The following is an 18,944-nucleotide window of genomic DNA, read 5'->3' as shown; positions in this document are numbered from 1 at the left end:
TCTTCACACACATCAATAGCAAAGAGAACACCAAACCTTCGCTGTCTGTGCTTTAAGTAAGACAGATGGGTTAACTTGCGGACTCCCTAAGGAGGTTCTAATCATTGACATGTCACCTGTAACATCTGATTCTAACTTTATGGATTTGAAGTGGTGATAAAATGTAGGAGTGGACTTGCTTTTTCCATAGGACAAATCATTTAGATTTATCCAAGTCTTATCACTTTTTTCCATAGGCACTGCTTTTGTTCTCTGAGGAGTTGACATGTCAACCCCGGAGCAAAGGCATCTTACATAATTTGCTTAGGACAGGACTCATAATGTGTGCAGTTTTTAATTCTACAACGGCTGACTTTTTTGCATTAATAGCATCCATTGCTATCCCATTACTCAAGGATACCTATTGCTGAAGCACCTCAGGCCATATTTTGTATGAAGTAGCCCAACATGCCTGTTGTAGTTAGTGAATTATTCTGCGCTGTGGTCTCTCCTGAGGAGGCAATTTGAGTTAAGCTGAAGAAGAACGCCAACAGTACTCATGCAAGGACAAGCACATGGTGCACTGATGCCTGGCCAGGCCTGCCTTGCCTCTACTAGATCTCAAGTTCAGAGTTTCCCTTTCGACACCACGGTTGGTCCCGCGAGGCCAAGACATGTGGATCCGCTAGTCAACAAACACATTCTCATGTTATAAATGGGGACCCACCAGGTTCTTCTCAACCGTGACACACCACTAATAACTGGCCCGCCATTCAGGTTCTCCTGAGTCATCTCAATCAGAGACGGGCGCAATCTGCATTAGGCCCACACCATTCATTGTGAACAGCTCCCAACAGAATGAAAAGAGAAGAAAAAAAGGAAACCAGTCACTCTGCCAGTTTATTCTTTTTAACAAACTGAGGCTGTAAAGACCTGCTTATTAATGTTTCCATTTGTCATTCAAACTCTGAATCTCATTTCACCTTAATGGATACAATTTTTGTATCAGTCTTCTCAAAAAAAAAAAGTAGTAATAACAAAAAGTGTGCTTTTTAATTTTGTGTTACCTGCCATGTTGTGTCACCTTTAGTGGTCAGTCGGAATGATCACAATTACACAATTACGTAACAAAAGCTGGTGTCTTCAGCAATTGCAACAAGTACATATTATTTATTAACCAGTAAACCCGTGATTCTGGAAAGAATCGCAAATCCAAGAATGGCAATCACTTTAGAAAAATCATGGAGGGTGGGTGCGTCCTGGGAGAGTTTTCATTTAATTAAATAAATATATTTGTACTAAAGCGGTTTCTTTTTGGAGCCGTGACGTGTTTCAGAAGCGCATTGTAGGCGCCTGCGTTCATTGTTTATATCCATGTGGTCTTGTTTTTGTTTTTCGATGGCTGTGTCGTTAGCTAGAAGTCGTTTGCTGACGGCGGCGGATTCGCGTGCTGAAGTGACCATGGCGGCGGATCCGGGCATGGAGGGCTACATTACTAAACGAAGGTGGTATATGCGGTGGTGTGGGCGGTCGCGTTCAGGCGGCGATTCTCTAAAGAATCGCAAATGCAAGAATGACAATCAGTTTCTATTCCCTCCGATCTGTGGAGGAATGAAAAATGATGGAGGGTGTGAGCGTCCTGGTAAAGTTTTCATTTAATTAAATAAACATATTTGTACTAAAGCAGTTTCTTTTTGGAGCTGTGACTCATCTGGTTCTGGTGTTTCAGAAGCGCGTCGTAGGCGCCTTCGTTTATTGTTTTTATCCATGCAGTCTCGCTTTTGGCAGCGGTGGTAGTGTGTACGGCTTGCCTGTTGCCTCTGGCATCTGTGCATATATACTGTACACCCTGGCGTGCACGCTTTACCTCAGGTTTAGTTCACAGGTCGTAGCCATACGGGCTCGTTTTTGTATTTCTAATCATTGAGCTGTTTCTTTTTGGAGCCGTGACTCCTTTGCCTGTGCTGTTTCAGAAGCACGTTGTGGGCGCCTTCGTTCATTGTTTTTATCCATACGGGCTCGTTTTTGTATTTCCGTTAGTTGAGCCCTTTCATTTTGGAGCCGTGACGTCTTTGCTTCTGGTGTTTCTGTAGGAGCCTCCGTTTATTGTTTTTATCCATGCGGTGTCGTTTTTGTTTTTCTGTGGCTGTGTCGTTAGGTAGAAGTCGTTTCCTGTTAGGAATCATAATTCAACGTACTTTTAATACTGAATTACCGTTATGTGATTCAAATATGCCACACTGACTGCTGGCACAGTGCATTAGAGTAAGTGTAGTTTACAGGTTGTGTTGTTTGGGTACCACCTACTGACTCTGGGGCGCTGAGGCGCTGTGCGCATGCGCCTCGGTGCATCCGTGCATATAATTATACAACTGTCGTTTAGAAATATAGATAATTGAAGCATTTTTTTTAAAGAGGTTGCTTTGTTGAGTCTTAATTGACAAACCTGTGCGCCTTTCGACTGTAAACGTTTCATTTGGAGATTAAACCCAAGCTCTTTGTTAACAAACCTTCACTTTTTTTTTGACCAGTTTGCAAAACCTTATAGCTCCAAACAAAGAATCAACAAATAAATACTGAACATCTGAAGAGTCATTGTGTGATCTTTGTACAAGATTTATTATTTTAAATTTCTGTGGATTAAGGATAGACACAAATAATACAATATACAGTAATGTGAAAAAACAACAACTCTGAGAGGAACAAGAAACAAAAAAAAGCAGGTTTTAGGCACCAGATTAAAGTAAGTTTTCTCTCCTCCCTAGTCAATGTTATGAATGTATTCAAGGTAACGATAAATAAATAAACGTTTAATGATTTGGATTACTACAACATTCAATTTAAAAGTCTTAAATACAGTATTGATAAATTTAGGAAATCTTAAAAATAAATCCAGTGTTACAAACATATTTTGCAAGTAATCTAAGACTGTCATGAAATGCTCAGCTAACCATTATTTTTTATTATTTAAATAAATTATAAAAAAAAAAAAAATTAGATGGAGCGCTATGCTCGGACCATCTTTACAGAAAGAAAAAAAATAAATCACATACACACATAACAGATTTTTTTTTTTAACCCCCCAATAGAAATTGCCAGCAACATCCATTTCCATAAATACTCAAAATATTAAAAAATAAACAAAAATCTTGACATAGCAGTTTCAAGCCTGCAGGGTTTTATTGGATTGTGGACTTGGTTTTGAATTAGCGAGGACTTCACCACGGACATTTTTGCTTCATTTCAGTTACAAGAGCCTCCCAAACGGAGGCTGAATTAACGTCCATTCTCAGCCCTAAAGTGGATGATTCAACTGGCAGATACATCTGTCCAATCACTAAAACAAAAAAAAAAAGAAAAAACAAAAAACAAACCCCTTCACAGAAGAAGCTGGTATGATTTAGCAGCTTATCTTATGGCTGTCACATAGAATATACTGTAAGAATGCTGTTCGATGGTGAAGAGTGACAAGTAACAGACAAGGGGCCCAGCAGACACCGCAAGACTCAGAGCAAGCAGACACTTAAGGGGAACGCTGGCCGTTTTATTTGGTTGGCTGGCACCTGTACATTTGAACAAAAGTTGTCTGTGATCATCTTTGTGGCCCAGTTTAAAACGAAAAAATTATAAATCAATAAATAAAAGGTGATAAAGAGCACCTGTGCCAGGGGGTGACATCCGGGGACGGGTATACAGGAGTGGGGAAGCCACCGTCAAATGATAACCTGGTCACTTAAAACAGCTGCAGTGGTCATGTTTCTAGATTTTAACATAACAACTAAAAAACAATTAGTGAGCAAACTTACAGTTACGTCTTGAGGTCCAACTGGCTCCTTTCGTTCTGTACTGTTACTGTCCATAATACGGGACACTCCATTAGGAAAGCAGCAGAATGGTTAGCTAAGTGTGCCAGTTTGTTATATTATAAAACATTATAGCATTTGCTATCTTGCCCAAAAGAGCCAGTTCTGGGTAACAATAGCATAAACATAATTTATAAATGGGTTATTTATTATAAAGTAGAAACAAAAAAAAAAGTCTTTAAATCAACATGCCTGCATGTTTCATAGAGTTAAAGTTATACGTATGAATATAGTAAAATTTGAATAATTCAAATAAAAAAACGTTTCTCTTTCTCTCTTTCCACAGACAGCCTGCAGTTTGATACTAAATCCAAATCACAGAAAACAAAAATTGGCACAGATGTATTGCTCTTAGGTTAAATTCTTTAGTAAACTACTCGCTAAGAATGACAACCTGATTTAAAAAAAGAAAAGAAGAAGGATCCAGCAGTGTCCATTTAGTCTGGCTACAAGTGTTACAAAAAAGGCATTCAAAATATAAATAAATAATATTTCCCAAAATAATAATTTGTAAAAATAAATCATCTCCTACCTAAATAACAACACTAAAAATGTTTAATGATTGCTTATTTGGAGGCTTCTCCGTGACACCAAGCCTCATGGTTTTTCCCCTGGAACTGGAGATGTCAATAATGGGAAAACGAAAAAGGCATTTGAAACAAAATCAAACAGCAGTTCACGTAATGTGCAATACGTTTCTGAGCAACACTGAACCTGGAGACATTCAAAACTGGACAGCTGTGAAATAAAACATGAAAGGTTATTCAACTGGACATAAGAAAGAACACGTTAAAAACAAAAACAAAAAAGACAACAATGTAAATTCACAAAGACGTGAAACAGAAGGCGATACTGGGGTTAGGTGTGTAGCTGCTGCATGGCTTGCAATCTTGTGGCCTATTGCTTTCATCTTTAACGACTAGAACAGTTGACCTTATTTTGTAAGTTGTAGAAACAAATGGTTCAAAAACAAAACGTTTCCGGTTTGGTTGAAGCGCAGAGTTTTTTTTTTGGAAATTAGAAATTGGGCCTGCACAGAATGAGACAAAGCAAATGTTACAAGAAGGGAATGTTGAGTCTTAATTAGATACAGAAAAAGGAATGTCTGGTGAACCGCTTAGCAGTGACGGTTATGACAATAAACTGCCCACTCTCGCGGTTAGCGAGTTATTTGCCATCACATGTGCTGCTTTACAATCATAAGAAGTGCAGTCTATACGTTGTTTACAGCGTTGTTATAAGGTAATTCTGGGAATACAACCAAACAAATGGAGGTATAATTAAATGGAAATAAATCCTAAAAAATATTTTCATCCTCCGATAATGCTACTGAAAGTCAGGTTTACAAAAGCGGATACTCACTTTTCTTGGTTATGGTATACAAGTTGGACTATTTCAAACGCCACTGGTCTCCTTTCAGTAGTAGCACCGCCTGTATGAATCAGGCCTCAGAACTGAAGCGTGCAATGTCTTTTAATAATATGCCAAAACAGTGTTTCAGTAATGATTCTTTTTTTGGGACTGTGTCTCCTTATGAGGTTAAGGTTTTTAATTTCCCATTTATGTTATTATTTATTGTAACATTCCTTGACTGCTTCTTTAAATCAATGTACTCTTCTTATGCAGCTCAATGGCAGGATTGCCTCATTTCAAAATCTACAGGAACATCAGAGAGTACTTCAGCAGACACTGTAATTCGGGGTAAAACAACCACCGTACGTTAACTTTCTAATGGTGAAATAAGAAAGGAAATGCCCAGAAAAATACAGAATACAACAACAAATGAGCAATATGGGGCTATAGACAATGCAAGCCTGCATTAGAGTTACATGACAACAAGGTATCTGAGCTGGTATGGTCCACCATCTAGACGCAAGGTCCTTCAAAGAAAAAGAAAAAAAATAATAATAATAAAAACTGGATTGGAAAAAAATACTTTAAATTATTTTTCTTCTTGTGTACAGCAATAGCAGTAAACTGTCTATGTCAGACACAATAATAGATTCTTCTCATAAAAGAAAAATCTAGATGTGAATCCTTAAATGCATTTAAACTGTACTATACATATATCTATGATACACTGTATAGTTTTGTTTTGTTATCTTCCATTTTCTTCAATGACTGCATACATTACAAGCATCCAATAGTGGTTGTCGCCATACACTCCTTGGGCTCTCACGTTCCACAATGAAAATACAGCAGGAGTTTCCAAAATGGTCTACACTCAAATCTGAAGTTCCATTTCCATTCTGCAACTGCAGCTCCCACTTTGAAAGATTCAGATAAAACACAGTCATCAAAATCAGAAGGACTTAGACCTCTGTCGAGAACAGAATGCTTTGCCGCTTGCTGTCCGGCGTTGGAATGGTTTCAAGTTGGAGGAAATAGAGTAGTACCTGGACCTTCATCAAAAGACAATGAAAAGAAACATGTCAGGAAGTTTTGCAGACTGTTCAACGTACCCTAAACCGCGATTTTAAAAGTAGATTCAACACGCTTTTCAAATTTTTTCCTTACCTGAGACATAACTTCCAGTGACCAGCTGTCACTCATCGTGATAGGCTGAGTGGGATTGCTAGGAATTTTGCTGTCTTTTTCTGAAGGACGAAGCAGCGTGGGCCCAAACACTGTGGCCAGATTATGGAGGGACATTTTATTGATGCTTTCCTTTTCAGCAACCCTAAAATGAACCCATAAATGAATTACAAGTTGCTCTAAAACATTCAGGATAGTTTATATATCCATTCACCGATCTTTCCATTTCCTGAATACGCTTTTTCCTTTACAGGAAACCATACCTGGACAAGATAGTGTACATACACACATGAGGACACACACACACACACACACACACACACACATATGTGCTGCATAACATTGATTTGGGAAACATTTGACTGCCTATACGTCCTCATAGACAGAAGCTCCCAATCTCACATATGTCATGTCTCGAGTTTCATTTTCTAAAAATGTTACTGTAAAGTGCTTCACGGTTAATAAATGCAGCAATAACAGTGCTAGAGATAGGAGCAGCAAAAGGTAAAGGAGAAGTATCGATTAGGAAGTGAAATAAAAAGTTATTAAATAACATGAATGGTGAAAATCAGTGAATGCTATTTAACACGATTTAGAACTGTCATACTCGACAATCATGACAACCCTCAAAAACTAATAAAAAAAAACTGTCCAAGATGTTAAAGGATCAGTTCCAGTGAAAGCTACAAGGCTAACGAAAATGCAACAGGGACCTATATCAGATATGGAGACATTTTTAATGACATGGGACTGAGGACCAAAAATAAAGATGAATCCCCCTCAGCATGATATATCAGAATCAGAAAACTTTATTATTCCCGAAGGAAATTATTTATGTTACAACTGAACAACAGACAAGGAACATGTTGCTCCACTAAGAGCAAGTATAAAGTATAAAGTAATCATGTAAATATAAATAAAAGTATAAAACAAGTATCAAACTAGAGTGCAGAGTGTTGCACCTTAAGTTAATCTTGCACATTCTGAGAACAAATAAGGTTATTCTCAAGTGAAGAGAAGACAATTTATTGCACAAGAACACAGTATGTTGATATATGTATGTATATACAGTGGAACCTCGGTTTGCGAGCATAATTCGTTCCGGAAACGTGCTCGTAGTCCAAAGCACTCGTATATCAAAGTGAATTTCCCCATAAAGAATACTGGAAACTCAGATGATTTGTTCCACAACCCAAAACTATTCATATAAAAATGATTAATACAAAATATAAAGTAAAAATACATAAAACAAATTAACCTGCACTTTACCTTTAAAAAGAATCATGGCTGGTGTGAGTGAGTTTCTAAACTCTTGTGGAATTGCACCCAACGGGACGACACAAGGAAGAGCGTCCCAAAGCAATCGCAGTCTCCCAGTGCTGTAGCAGTTCACCGTAAAAGTGAATCCGAAAAGATCGCGGACATGCTATAAGCGCCTGCCGTCGATGGGTGATACAAGGAACAAGGAACATTATAAATGCGCACGGCCGTGCCTGACTGCTGTGTCTGTGTATAGGAGAGCCGCAGATCCCGCTACAATAAATAACTGTGCTGTTGCTGTTTCAAGCTGAATAAAGCTGGTGTTGCTAAAGTACTGAGACTGAAAAGTACTGAGACTCAGCTTCATGTTTTAGGGTGCAAGACGGGGACTCGCACGTCACAGCACACACGCGCGCTTGCGAACACACACACACACACGAGCACGCGCGCACACACAATCACAATGCTAATGCTGCAGTAAACAGTATACGCTAGTACGGATGTTGACTATATGAGTGAGGCACGCCGACTCAGACGGAGAATAGGAAACGATTGCCCACAGTCCCGCAGCGAGAAAGAGAGAAGAACCATCAGCTCAGTTGTGATCACATGACGCTCAGCAGACAAAGCATATACATACTACTCGTACTGCAAGACCTCGCTCGCTTATCAAGTCAAAATTTATTAAAAATTTTTGCTTGTCTTGCAAAACACTCGTAAACCAAGTTACAGGTTCCACTGTATATACATACACAGAGCATATACAATTATCACCAACAACATTCTAACCACCTACCTAATATTGTGTAGGCCCCCCCTTTGACACCAAACCACCTATGATCCTTTGTCCTATGATATCTAACATCATCATCTAACAACTTCCTTAGAAGACTGGCGTCCTTCAACATCTGCAATAAGATGCTGCAGATGTTCTATCACACAGTTGTGGCGAGAGCCCTCTTCTACGCGGTGGTGTGCTAGGGATGACGCCTCACGCCTGGAGAAACTGGTGAAGAAGGCAGGCTCTATTGTAGGCACTGAGCTGGACAGTTTGACATCCGTGGCAGAGGGACGGGTGCTGAGCAGGCTCCTGTCAATCATGAAGAATCCACTGCATCCACTGAACAGGATCATCTCCAGACAGAGGAGCAGCTTCAGCGACAGACTGCTGTCACCGTCCTGCTCCACTGACAGACTGAGGAGATCGTTCCTCCCCCACACTATGTGACTCTTCAATTCCACCCGGGGAGGTAAACGTTAACATTATACAAAGTTACTGTCTGTTTTTACGTACATTTTTATTACTCTTTAATATTGTTTTTTTTGTATCAGTATGCTGCTGCTGGAGTATGTGAATTTCCTCTTGGGATTAATAAAGTATTCTATCTATCTATCTATCTATCTATCTATCTATCTATCTATCTATCTATCTATCTATCTATCTATCTGTCTGTCTGTCTGTCTGTCTGTCTGTCTGTCTGTCTGTCTGTCTGTCTGTCTGTCTGTCTGTCTGTCTGTCTGTCTGTCTGTCTGTGTCTGTCTGTCTGTCTGTCAGCAGATCCTTAAAGTCCTTTAAGTTGCGAGGTGGGTTCTCCATGGATCAAAAATGTTTGTCCAGCACATCCCCCAGAAGCATGATTGGATTAAGATATGGGGAATATGGAGACCAAGTCAGCACCTTGAACTCTTCATGCTCCTGAAACCATTCCTAAACAATTTTTGCAATGTGGCTGGGGTCATTATCTTGCTGAAAGAAGCCACTGCCATCAGGGAGTACCGTTGTCAATAAGTGCTGTATGGGTTCTGTAACAATCTTTATGTAGGGGGTTTGTGTCACACTAACATTCTTAAGAATGCCAGGGTCCAAGTTTCCCAGAAGAACATTGCCCAGAGCATCACAAGGCCTCTGCCGGCTTGCCTTCTTCCCAAAGTGCATTGTGCTATCATCTCTTTACTAGGTAATCTATGCACATGCACTTAGCTGCTTAATGAGAAGGTCATTTATCAAACCAGGCCACCTTCTTCTATTGTTCCATGGTGTAATCCTGACTTGCATGTGCCAATTGTAGCCACTTGCACTGGTGGGCAGGGGTCAGGATGGGCACTCTAACCATTTTGCAGTAACACAGCCCCATAAACAGCAAGCTGTGATGTACTGTGTGTTCGGACACCTTTCTCTCATGGCCAACATGGAGTTTTTCTGCAATTGGTGCTCTTCTGTGGGACTGGACCAGACTGGCTAGCCCACACTTCACAAATGCATCAGTGAGCCTTGGCCACCAATGACCCTGTTGCCGATTCACTGGTTGTCCTCCCTTGGACTGCTTTTGGTAGGTTCTAACCACTGCATACCACGAACAGCCCCCAAGACCTGCCATTGTAGAGAGGCTCTCACTCAATCATCTATCGAACAAACTTTAGTCCTCATCAAAGTCACTCAGATCCTTATGTTTGCCCATTTATCCTGCTTCCAAAACATCACCATTGAGAACTGACAGTTTACTTACTGCCTAATATATCCCGCACCTTCCCATGTGACATTGTAAAGAGATAACCAACACTATTCACTTCATCTGTTAGTGCTTTCAATGTTGTGGCTGATAGGCGTATATATTAAGAAGTTTATTGATAGAACAAAAACAAGACAATCATTTTATACTACAATGGAAATACCTTTTTGTTGCTAGATTCAGCATGCAGCATTATGACTATAACAAATACTTTAACTTTAAAATAGTTATTCAAGTCTTCCCAAACGATTAACAAAAACTATTAACAGAAACAGATTTTTAATTAAAAATGAATGATTTTATTCCTCTTGATGTTTGTTTCCCGGACAGCATATGCTCATTTATCTATTAGTTTAACATGAAATGTCAGACAGAATTCCTGCTACCATAAGTAATAACTTAAAATTAGTATTTTACAGTATAAAGTAAAAAAAATATTCCCATAAACTATATAACCTCGTACATTGGGCACCATTTTGATTAAATTACATATTTTAAATTCCATTAACTTTAGAAATTCTTAACATAATTACACAGCAAAATATTACTTATGCAAATCCATAGAGCTTTTAAAAGAATACATAATTTCAATTTAACAGAGCATCTCACGGAAGTAAATTCATATCTCACCTCTTTAAATGGTCCAGAAGAAAGAGGAATGTGACGAGATTTGGCTCGGGTAAGGACAGCAGCAAGTTCAGCATACAGCTTTCTTTTGCAACACTGTCAGACAAGGCTGAAAGAAAAACATTTATAGTATATGTGAATATGTGAATGCAGTCCACTATTGAGTGTAAGAATCTTAATACACTTTTTATGTACAAGAAAGCCTTCACCCTTTCTTGGTGTTCTTCATATTTCAATGCAAGTCCAATAAAAAAAAAGAAAGAAACCACTGTTTAATTTGGATATTCTACCATCAACCAGTACTTTAAAAACCTAAAAAGTAATGTCAACATGAAAAGCAACGATTTGAGTATGAAGTATAAGCTAGCGTGGACCTGTGATCTTGCTGTATTCTGCAAAAAAACTGGCATACATAGTGGTGAACACACACAGACTGAAACCCCACCAGTATATGCTGGGAGAGAACTCTTTGCAGTAATGCATTACACTTTTCTCTCAGTGTAAAATGTTTACACTGACCCCCAAAACAGACAACATCCTACATTATAAGGATGATGGCATCCGACCAAAAGCAGCTACATTATAAGAACATTTACATAAAACCCCATTAATTATTTTTATATTCACCATATTTATAAACTATATATAGCATATAAAAACTAGCACTATTTATTACGGGCAGGAGCCCAGGGTCAGAGTCTGTGAGGGATTCCTCTGGTCAATAAAACCAAACCCACTGTCCCTACAATGGACTGACACCTTCTCTATGGTTTGTTCATGCTTTGTGCCCTATGCTAACAGGGATAGGCTTCAGCCCAACAGCAACCCTGGTCTAGATTTGAGTGGGTTAGCAAGTAACAATAAGGCAACACCAGAATGATTAATGAATGCCATTTCTGCAGCTACGTTATGCTCCGTCCACCATGGGCATGCCCACTACTAATCTCCTATAATAAAGTTCTTCATCTAAAAATACGTTTTTTGTGTGTGTTCCTGGTCTGGATTAAGCGAGTTTATACAGTATTTATTACTTAAAAAAAAAAAAAAATCAGCCCATATGCCACGGAATGCCACTTACCAATGCCTCCAGCAAAGTTAGGGTATAGCTCATCAGTAAAGAGAGGTTCAGGCAGCTCACGGAAGTACAGCTTTAGAGTTCCTGCAATGGCATTCACATCCATCTCGCTCATCATCACCGATACATCTTTGTTATCTGACAGAAAAGTAAACATCTTTTAAAACATAAAGTACTTAATAAGGAAACGATATTCGGCCTTCAGGTCTGTTTGTCTAGTCGTGTACAAGTGTCATTACACTCCCAGGAACTGTGTGTGATAACACAAATGAACACACTTAAAAGGCATGGAAAGCCCTAGGACCTACAATTTCTGTTCATAACAGCAAACACTTACTGACGTCAAACGCGGACTTTAATGCTTGGATGTCAGTTGCCACTCCTGATACCCGGTAGATCCCCACTTCCTCCATTCCTCTTCTCTCAATCTCTTCTATGCATTGTCGCACAATGTAAGGAATCTTGGACCTCTCTCTCCTGAGAAAACATGAAACGTTTTCAAAGAAAGGGATGCTTGTTAATGACATTCATTCATAGTTGGTTTATTTCCACATTGCAGTAACAAAAGAATCTGAGTTTCACAGTGGCAATGTTATTATTACTGAAAAGATATCTACGCCATTTTTTTTTACCTGTTTCCCCCCAGTACAGTATAAGTGGCAAGGTAGGAAATGACCAGCCACAAGCACAAAATACACAACCGTAAAAAGATATCAATTTCATTCCATCAGCCATTTTTATCTGCAATTATCACCATGTGTGATTACTGTTTACTCCAAACATTGCACTTCCTTTTTTATTATTGTAATTCACTTTATTATATGCTACTTTTATTAAAACAGTTTAATAAACAATATAAAGTCAACATCATTTTATTCTCTGTACATGATGGAGAACATGATTCTCATTTGCTGTTAGTGAGTGCATTTATTTTCTGTCCTCCATTACTATACTTGTTTGTGCCACTGTTTGGCAATGCTACCACGAAAGAATCCAGATCATTTCTGGATATATTACAGAGATAAGATTAAGTAATTCAGTCAGAGAACAGAGGTGAAGGCCAGTGATCCTGGTGGGACCAGATAATGACAGGACGTCCCAATAAAATGACAGACCCCAGTGAACATGGACTTAGGGACATAGGGATTTTACTGAAGCCATTAGATCTGTTCAAATTAGTGCAGTACACCATGTGGGTTGTGTGGAAGATGTTGTTTGCAGAAAGAATTTGGGAGGCAATTAGGAAAAAAAAACACAAGAACTTAATTTCTACTGCCAATAGATATGTGGTTCTCTTCAAGGATCACAAAGTAAATCCTCAGATCATGTTGGTTTGGTTTGGACATGTGCAGAGGAGAAATGCTGGGTATATTAGGAGAAGGATGCTAAGGATAGAGCTTCCAGGGAAGAAGAAAAGAGGAAGGCCTGAGAGAAGATTTATGGATGGGGTGAGAGAGGACATGCAGGTGATGGGTGTATGCAGAGGACAGAAAGATATGGAAAAAGATGATCCGCTGTGATGGCCCCTAATGGGAGCAGCCGAAAGAAGAAGAAGAGACAGTAGATTTCCCTTGGTCAGGTGCCTTTCAATATCTGACACCGAGTATCTGCTGTATTTGACTGAATTTGGGCTTCCGTCCATCAAGTAGCAACCAGATTTGTACAGAAAGATGATGTGGACAATGGTGAAATGAGTACAACAAGTTTGAATGGTACCCTCTTAGAATGCTGGGCATCAGTGCCGATACCTACTGTGGAAGATTTACTGTATTTGTAGGCAATGTGATCCTCTCCACAATATATGGCCTACTTGAAACCATCCTTCAAAGGGACAATACCTAATCAGTGTTGTTTGCATTCATTCCACTCCCATGTTCTCTGCGCATCCTTCAAGTAACACTGCTGCTCTTAAGAAGCAGTGTTTAATTATTGACTTGCTATGCTAAAAGACTCCAAACACTGTGCTTTTACTCAGTAATAAGTTCCCTCATCACTTATAACCTCATTCTTGTTCTGGTATTAGAATAACGTCATAGTCATCTAAAACCTTATTTGCTATGCTTTATGCACTTGACCAGTAAATCTTGGGGCAAATGTTTTACCTCACTGGGTACACAATGTATGTGCATTTCTCTGATCCAAGATACGTTGTTTAACAGAACCTATCATGGGCAGCTTGTAATAAACACAACGTTAAGTCACTCAAATTCCACCACGGCTTCTGAAAAGTGAGCCTCTAGGGTTGGTTTCTGCCTTGTACCCAATGATGACAGGGTGGGCAATGGCTCCCCATGACCCTGAACTGGACAATAAGGTTACAAACCTGATGGAAGGATTACCAAATGTCATCAAGTGTTGTGTGCATTGCTATCCCGTCTCTATAATTTAGACTTCTGATTCATCTCAGCTTTCTTACAGCAGCATTATCAGTGAGTGGTCTGTAATAAAAGCCTGAACACAGATGTAGGTGTTTTCAGTCATAACCCAGTTGAGCCTGTCGTCATTTTTTTTTTTTGGCACAAATTATGCAGTCAAGTTGTGTTTGACAAACAAATATTACTCATCCTTGGTGGGAGCTGCAATTATACAAAGTTGAATGTTTGGTTTACTGAGATCTCAGCAGTTGACTAGTATAGCAAACAATATCCACAAAAAAAGCACCCACAGTATTTCTATTTTTGTTTTTAATATCCTTCCACCTTTTCCTGTTTTCCTTTGTGGTTTAACAAGATTTTCCTTCATTTTAAACCACTGGATTAATTTTAAGACTTTCTAAAAATCTTAATAATATACTGGATATCCAAAACATAATTACTTTTGGTATCACAAACTTGCTATTTTTGAATATTTTGTAATATTTTATGGTGGATACACTAAAAAAACAAAACATAAGACTCAAGTAAGTGTGGTTTGGTACTGCACTGGCCTCATCCTGTACTACCTGTAAGACAAATTCTGATCTCAGCATTAATCGATTTATATATATATATATATATATATATATATATATATATATATATATATAATATATATATATATATACACATACATATATATATATATATATACATATATATATATACATATATATACATACATATATATATATACATATATACATATATACATATACATATATATACATATATATATATATACATATATATACATATACATATATATACATATATATACATATACATATATATACATATATATACATATACATACATATATATATATATATATATATATATATATATACACACAGTATTGTCACAGGTGGCTGGGGGGGCAACCCGGCCGGGACACCCCGGAGGAGGGCTTATGCCTCCCCCAGACCACATGGGGGCGACCGCCCTGGTGGCTATGGGTACCACGGGCACAGAGCTTTGAAGCTCAACCCTGTAGGGGCCCGTGATCACCGCCAGGGGGCGCCCCAATGCCTAAGGAGCCCTGGACCTCAGCACTTCTGCCACACCCGGAAGTGCTGGGGGGAAGAGGATCGGGGACACCCGGAGTGCTTCCGGGGGCGCCAGCTGGCACTTCCGCCACACTGGGGAGTGCCGGCAGAAGATTGTCGGGAGGCACCTGGAGCACATCCGAGTGACTATAAAAGGGGCCGCCTCCCTCCATTCAGGGGCTGGAGTCGGGAGAGAACAAAGGATGAAATCTTGGAGGAGGCAAGGAGGCGGCCTGAAGGAAAACGAGGCATTGTTTGAAGGCCTGGACATTTGGGGAATTTGGGGTTAGAGTGTGCACTGTAAATATGGAAAATAAACGATGTTGTGGGTGATTTGAACGTGTCCGTTTGTCTGTGTCCGGGACACGTTCCACTATATATATATATATATATATATATATATATATATATATATATATATATATATATATATATATATATATATATATATATACACATACATACATACATACTGTACATACACACAGTCACATGAAAAAGTTGGGAACCCCTCTTAATTCTTTGGATTTTTGTTTCTCATTGGCTGAGCTTTCAAAGTAGCAACTTCCTTTTAATATGTGACATGCCTTATAGAAACAGTAGGATTTCAGCAGTGACATTAAGTTTATTGGATTAACAGAAAATATGCAATATGCATCATAACAAAATTACACAGGTGCAAAAATTTGGGCACCGCAACAGAGATATGACATCAATACTTAGTTGAGCCTCCTTTTGTAAATCTAACAGCCTCTAGACGCTGTTCTCCTATAGCCTCTGATGAGTGTCTGATTCTGGATGGAGGTATTTCTGACCAATCTTCATACAAAATCTCTCCAGTTCAGTTCAATTTGATGGACAGCCTGCTTCAAACCATCCCATAGATTTTTCATGATATTCAAGTCAGGGGACTGTGACGGCCATTCCACAACATTGTACTTCTCCCTCTGCATGAATGCCTTTGTAGATTTCCAACTGTGTTTTGGGTCGTTGTCTTGTTGGAATATCCAACCTCTGCATAACTTCAACTTTGTGACTGATGCTTGAACATTATCCTGAAGAATTTGTTGATGTTGGGTTGAATTCATCTGACCCTCGACTTTAACAAGGGCCCCAGTCCCTGAACTAGCCACACAGCCCCACAGCATGATGGAACTTCCACCAAATTTGACAGTAGGTAGCAGGTGTTTTTCTTGTTATGTGGTGTTCTTCTTCTGCCATGCAAAGCGCTTTTTGTTATGACCAAGTAACTCAATTTTTGTCTCCTCAGTCCAAAGCACTTTGTTCCAAAATGAATCTGGCTTGTCCAAATGAGCATTAGCATACAACAAGCAACTCTGTTTGTGGCGTGAGTGCAGAAAGGGCTTCTTTCTCATCACCCTGCCATACAGATGTTCTTTGTGGAAATTGCGCTGAATTGTAGAGCGATGTACAGATACACCATCTGCAGCAAGATGTTCTTGCAGGTCTTTGGAGGTGATCTGTGGGTTGTCTGTAACCATTCTCACAATCCTGCTCATATGCCGCTCCTGTATTTTTCTTGGCCTGCCAGACCTGCTGGGTTTAACAGCAACTGTGCCTGTGGCCTTCCATTTGCTGATTCCATTCCTTACAGTTGAAACTGACAGTTTACACCTCTGAGATGGCTTTTTGTAGCCTTCCCCTAAACCAGGAGACTCAACAATCTTTGTTTTCAGATCTTTGGAGAGTTGCTTTGAGGATCCCATGCTATCACTCTTCAGAGGAGAGTCAAAGGGAAGGAAGCACAACTTGTAATTGACCACCTTAAATACCTTTATATCTCATGATTGGACACACCTGTCTATGAAGGGTTAATGAGCTCATCAACCAATCAGCATTGAGCAGTGACAGGCATTCAAATCAGCACAATGACAAGGGGACCCACATTTGTGCACAGCCAGTTTTTCACATTTGATTTAATTTCATACAACTAAATACTGCGTCACTATAAATCTTTGTTTGGAAAACACCGCAGTACTCAGATGTTCCTAGGAAATGAAAGACATACCAATGATATCTTTATTGTTGAACGGAGAGTCAATTATTATGCAGGCTGAGAGGGGTTCCCAAAGTTTTTCATATGACTGTATATATTTAGATATATTTTCCCATAAACATAACCTTTTAATTTTTACTGAGTACGTTTATACATTTCATTTTGACTTCAGATTTAAAACAGGGCACTTTTATATTTTATTTATAGTTCCTATTTTGGCCAGTCTTGTGCTGCAGTGATCATTGCAGATACTTCACTGCTCTGGGATCCTTAACCTCGCCTTCCTAGCCAGACAACTACCACTTCAAATAGCACACTCCTAACAGTTGTCCAGGTGTTCTCCAAGTACGTACTTATCAAATCCAAAACACATGCAACAAAGGTTACATGAGTTATCTAAATGGGCTGTTTATACTCGAACAAAGGAGACTGTGTGGGGACCCAATTCAGGTATTTAAAATCCTCAAAGGCACTTGTAAAGTAGATCCAGCAACACGAGGATGAATCACATACCTGAGGACATCAGTGGACATTAAGGGGATGTGTATTTGAAACTGTAGCCAGGAAGCATTTCTTTATGCAAAGAGTTTTGGGACTCAGGAAGTAACTACTGAGACCAGGAACTGAAGCAAAAACTTTGACAATCTTTAAGAAGAAACTGGATAAGACATTGGGGACATCTTAGATATTAGGTAAACAAACTGGCTTGATGAACTGAATGGTTTCCTCTCTTTTGTAAAATTTTCTTATGTTCTACTTACTTTGTTACAACTCCAATTTTAACACCAAATACTCCAGTTTGCTTTCTTGATGGCATTCTCTTAAGACTAAGCTCTCGACTGGTGAACTTCATAGAGAGTTTGATCTCAATCTGTGAATTGAAAAAATGAATTTCATCAAAGCAACTCAATAAACAATTCTCCTCACATAAATACTGTATTTGTACTTTTCTCAACCCACCAGGTAGCAAAACAAAAATAAATGAACAACAAGATGCAAAAATAAAGTAATGCAGATATTTCCAGTATGGTGGAAACAGAAGAAGCAAAATTGAGAAAATATTACTTCTGCATAACAGTGGCACATCACTTTTTAACTATTAGTAGTTTGTTATACTTGTGAAGCAATTAGCAGCATTCAGAAAGAAAAAACAAGAGTTTGCCATATCGCTAGGAATTTAATTTTGCCTCAAAAAGAAGGCCCCAATGTTGCTTTCTTGGTTCTTGACATCTTTCTGATTTTCTGTTCTTGTGTCGTTCTAATTCTTTTTACTGTATTTATATTACACATTGAGATGATCTGGAAGAGTTTTTCAATCACATAAAAACACGATACAAAGCTATCTTCCTCATCTTCAGAGTTGTTCCAAGAAAAAGCAGTATTGATGCTCTGTGCAAGAGAGGACAGAGCCGACTATACTTCCTTAGAAGGCTGGTGTCCTTCAACATCTGCAATAAGATGCTTCAGATGTTCTATCAGACAGTTGTGGCGAGCGCCCTCTTCTACACGGTGGTGTGCTGGGGAGGCAGCATAAAGAAGAAGGACGCCTCATGCCTGGACAAACTGGTGAGGAAGGCAGGCTCTATTGTAGGCATGGAGCTGGACAGTTTGACAT

The 18,944-nt window shown here is 39.1% G+C and overlaps 2 protein-coding genes across 8 annotated transcripts in view; both read right to left on the bottom strand.

Annotated features, from left to right (window-relative positions):
• specc1la (sperm antigen with calponin homology and coiled-coil domains 1-like a) overlaps window positions 1–18,944 on the bottom strand; it is a 284,094-nt gene that overhangs the window by 101,629 nt on the left and 163,521 nt on the right. The gene's annotated exons all lie outside the window — the stretch shown is intronic.
• Window positions 3,325–18,944, bottom strand: part of LOC114669201 (breakpoint cluster region protein-like) — a 407,369-nt gene continuing 391,749 nt past the window's right edge. For both annotated transcript variants that reach the window (XM_051921207.1, XM_051921206.1), the window contains exons 18-23: window positions 18,091–18,200; window positions 12,187–12,326; window positions 11,853–11,987; window positions 10,778–10,883; window positions 6,360–6,522; window positions 3,325–6,244 (exon numbers count right to left, since the gene is read on the bottom strand). In XM_051921207.1, coding sequence (XP_051777167.1) covers window positions 6,155–6,244; window positions 6,360–6,522; window positions 10,778–10,883; window positions 11,853–11,987; window positions 12,187–12,326; window positions 18,091–18,200 — 744 coding nt within the window. In that variant the 3' untranslated portion in view covers window positions 3,325–6,154. The remainder of the gene's footprint in view (window positions 6,245–6,359; window positions 6,523–10,777; window positions 10,884–11,852; window positions 11,988–12,186; window positions 12,327–18,090; window positions 18,201–18,944) is intronic.

Source organism: Erpetoichthys calabaricus, chromosome 18 (assembly GCF_900747795.2).
Source record: "Erpetoichthys calabaricus chromosome 18, fErpCal1.3, whole genome shotgun sequence".
Taxonomy (NCBI): domain Eukaryota; kingdom Metazoa; phylum Chordata; class Cladistia; order Polypteriformes; family Polypteridae; genus Erpetoichthys; species Erpetoichthys calabaricus.
Note: the sequence above shows the minus strand (reverse complement) of the source record. Positions and strands in the feature narration are given on the sequence as shown.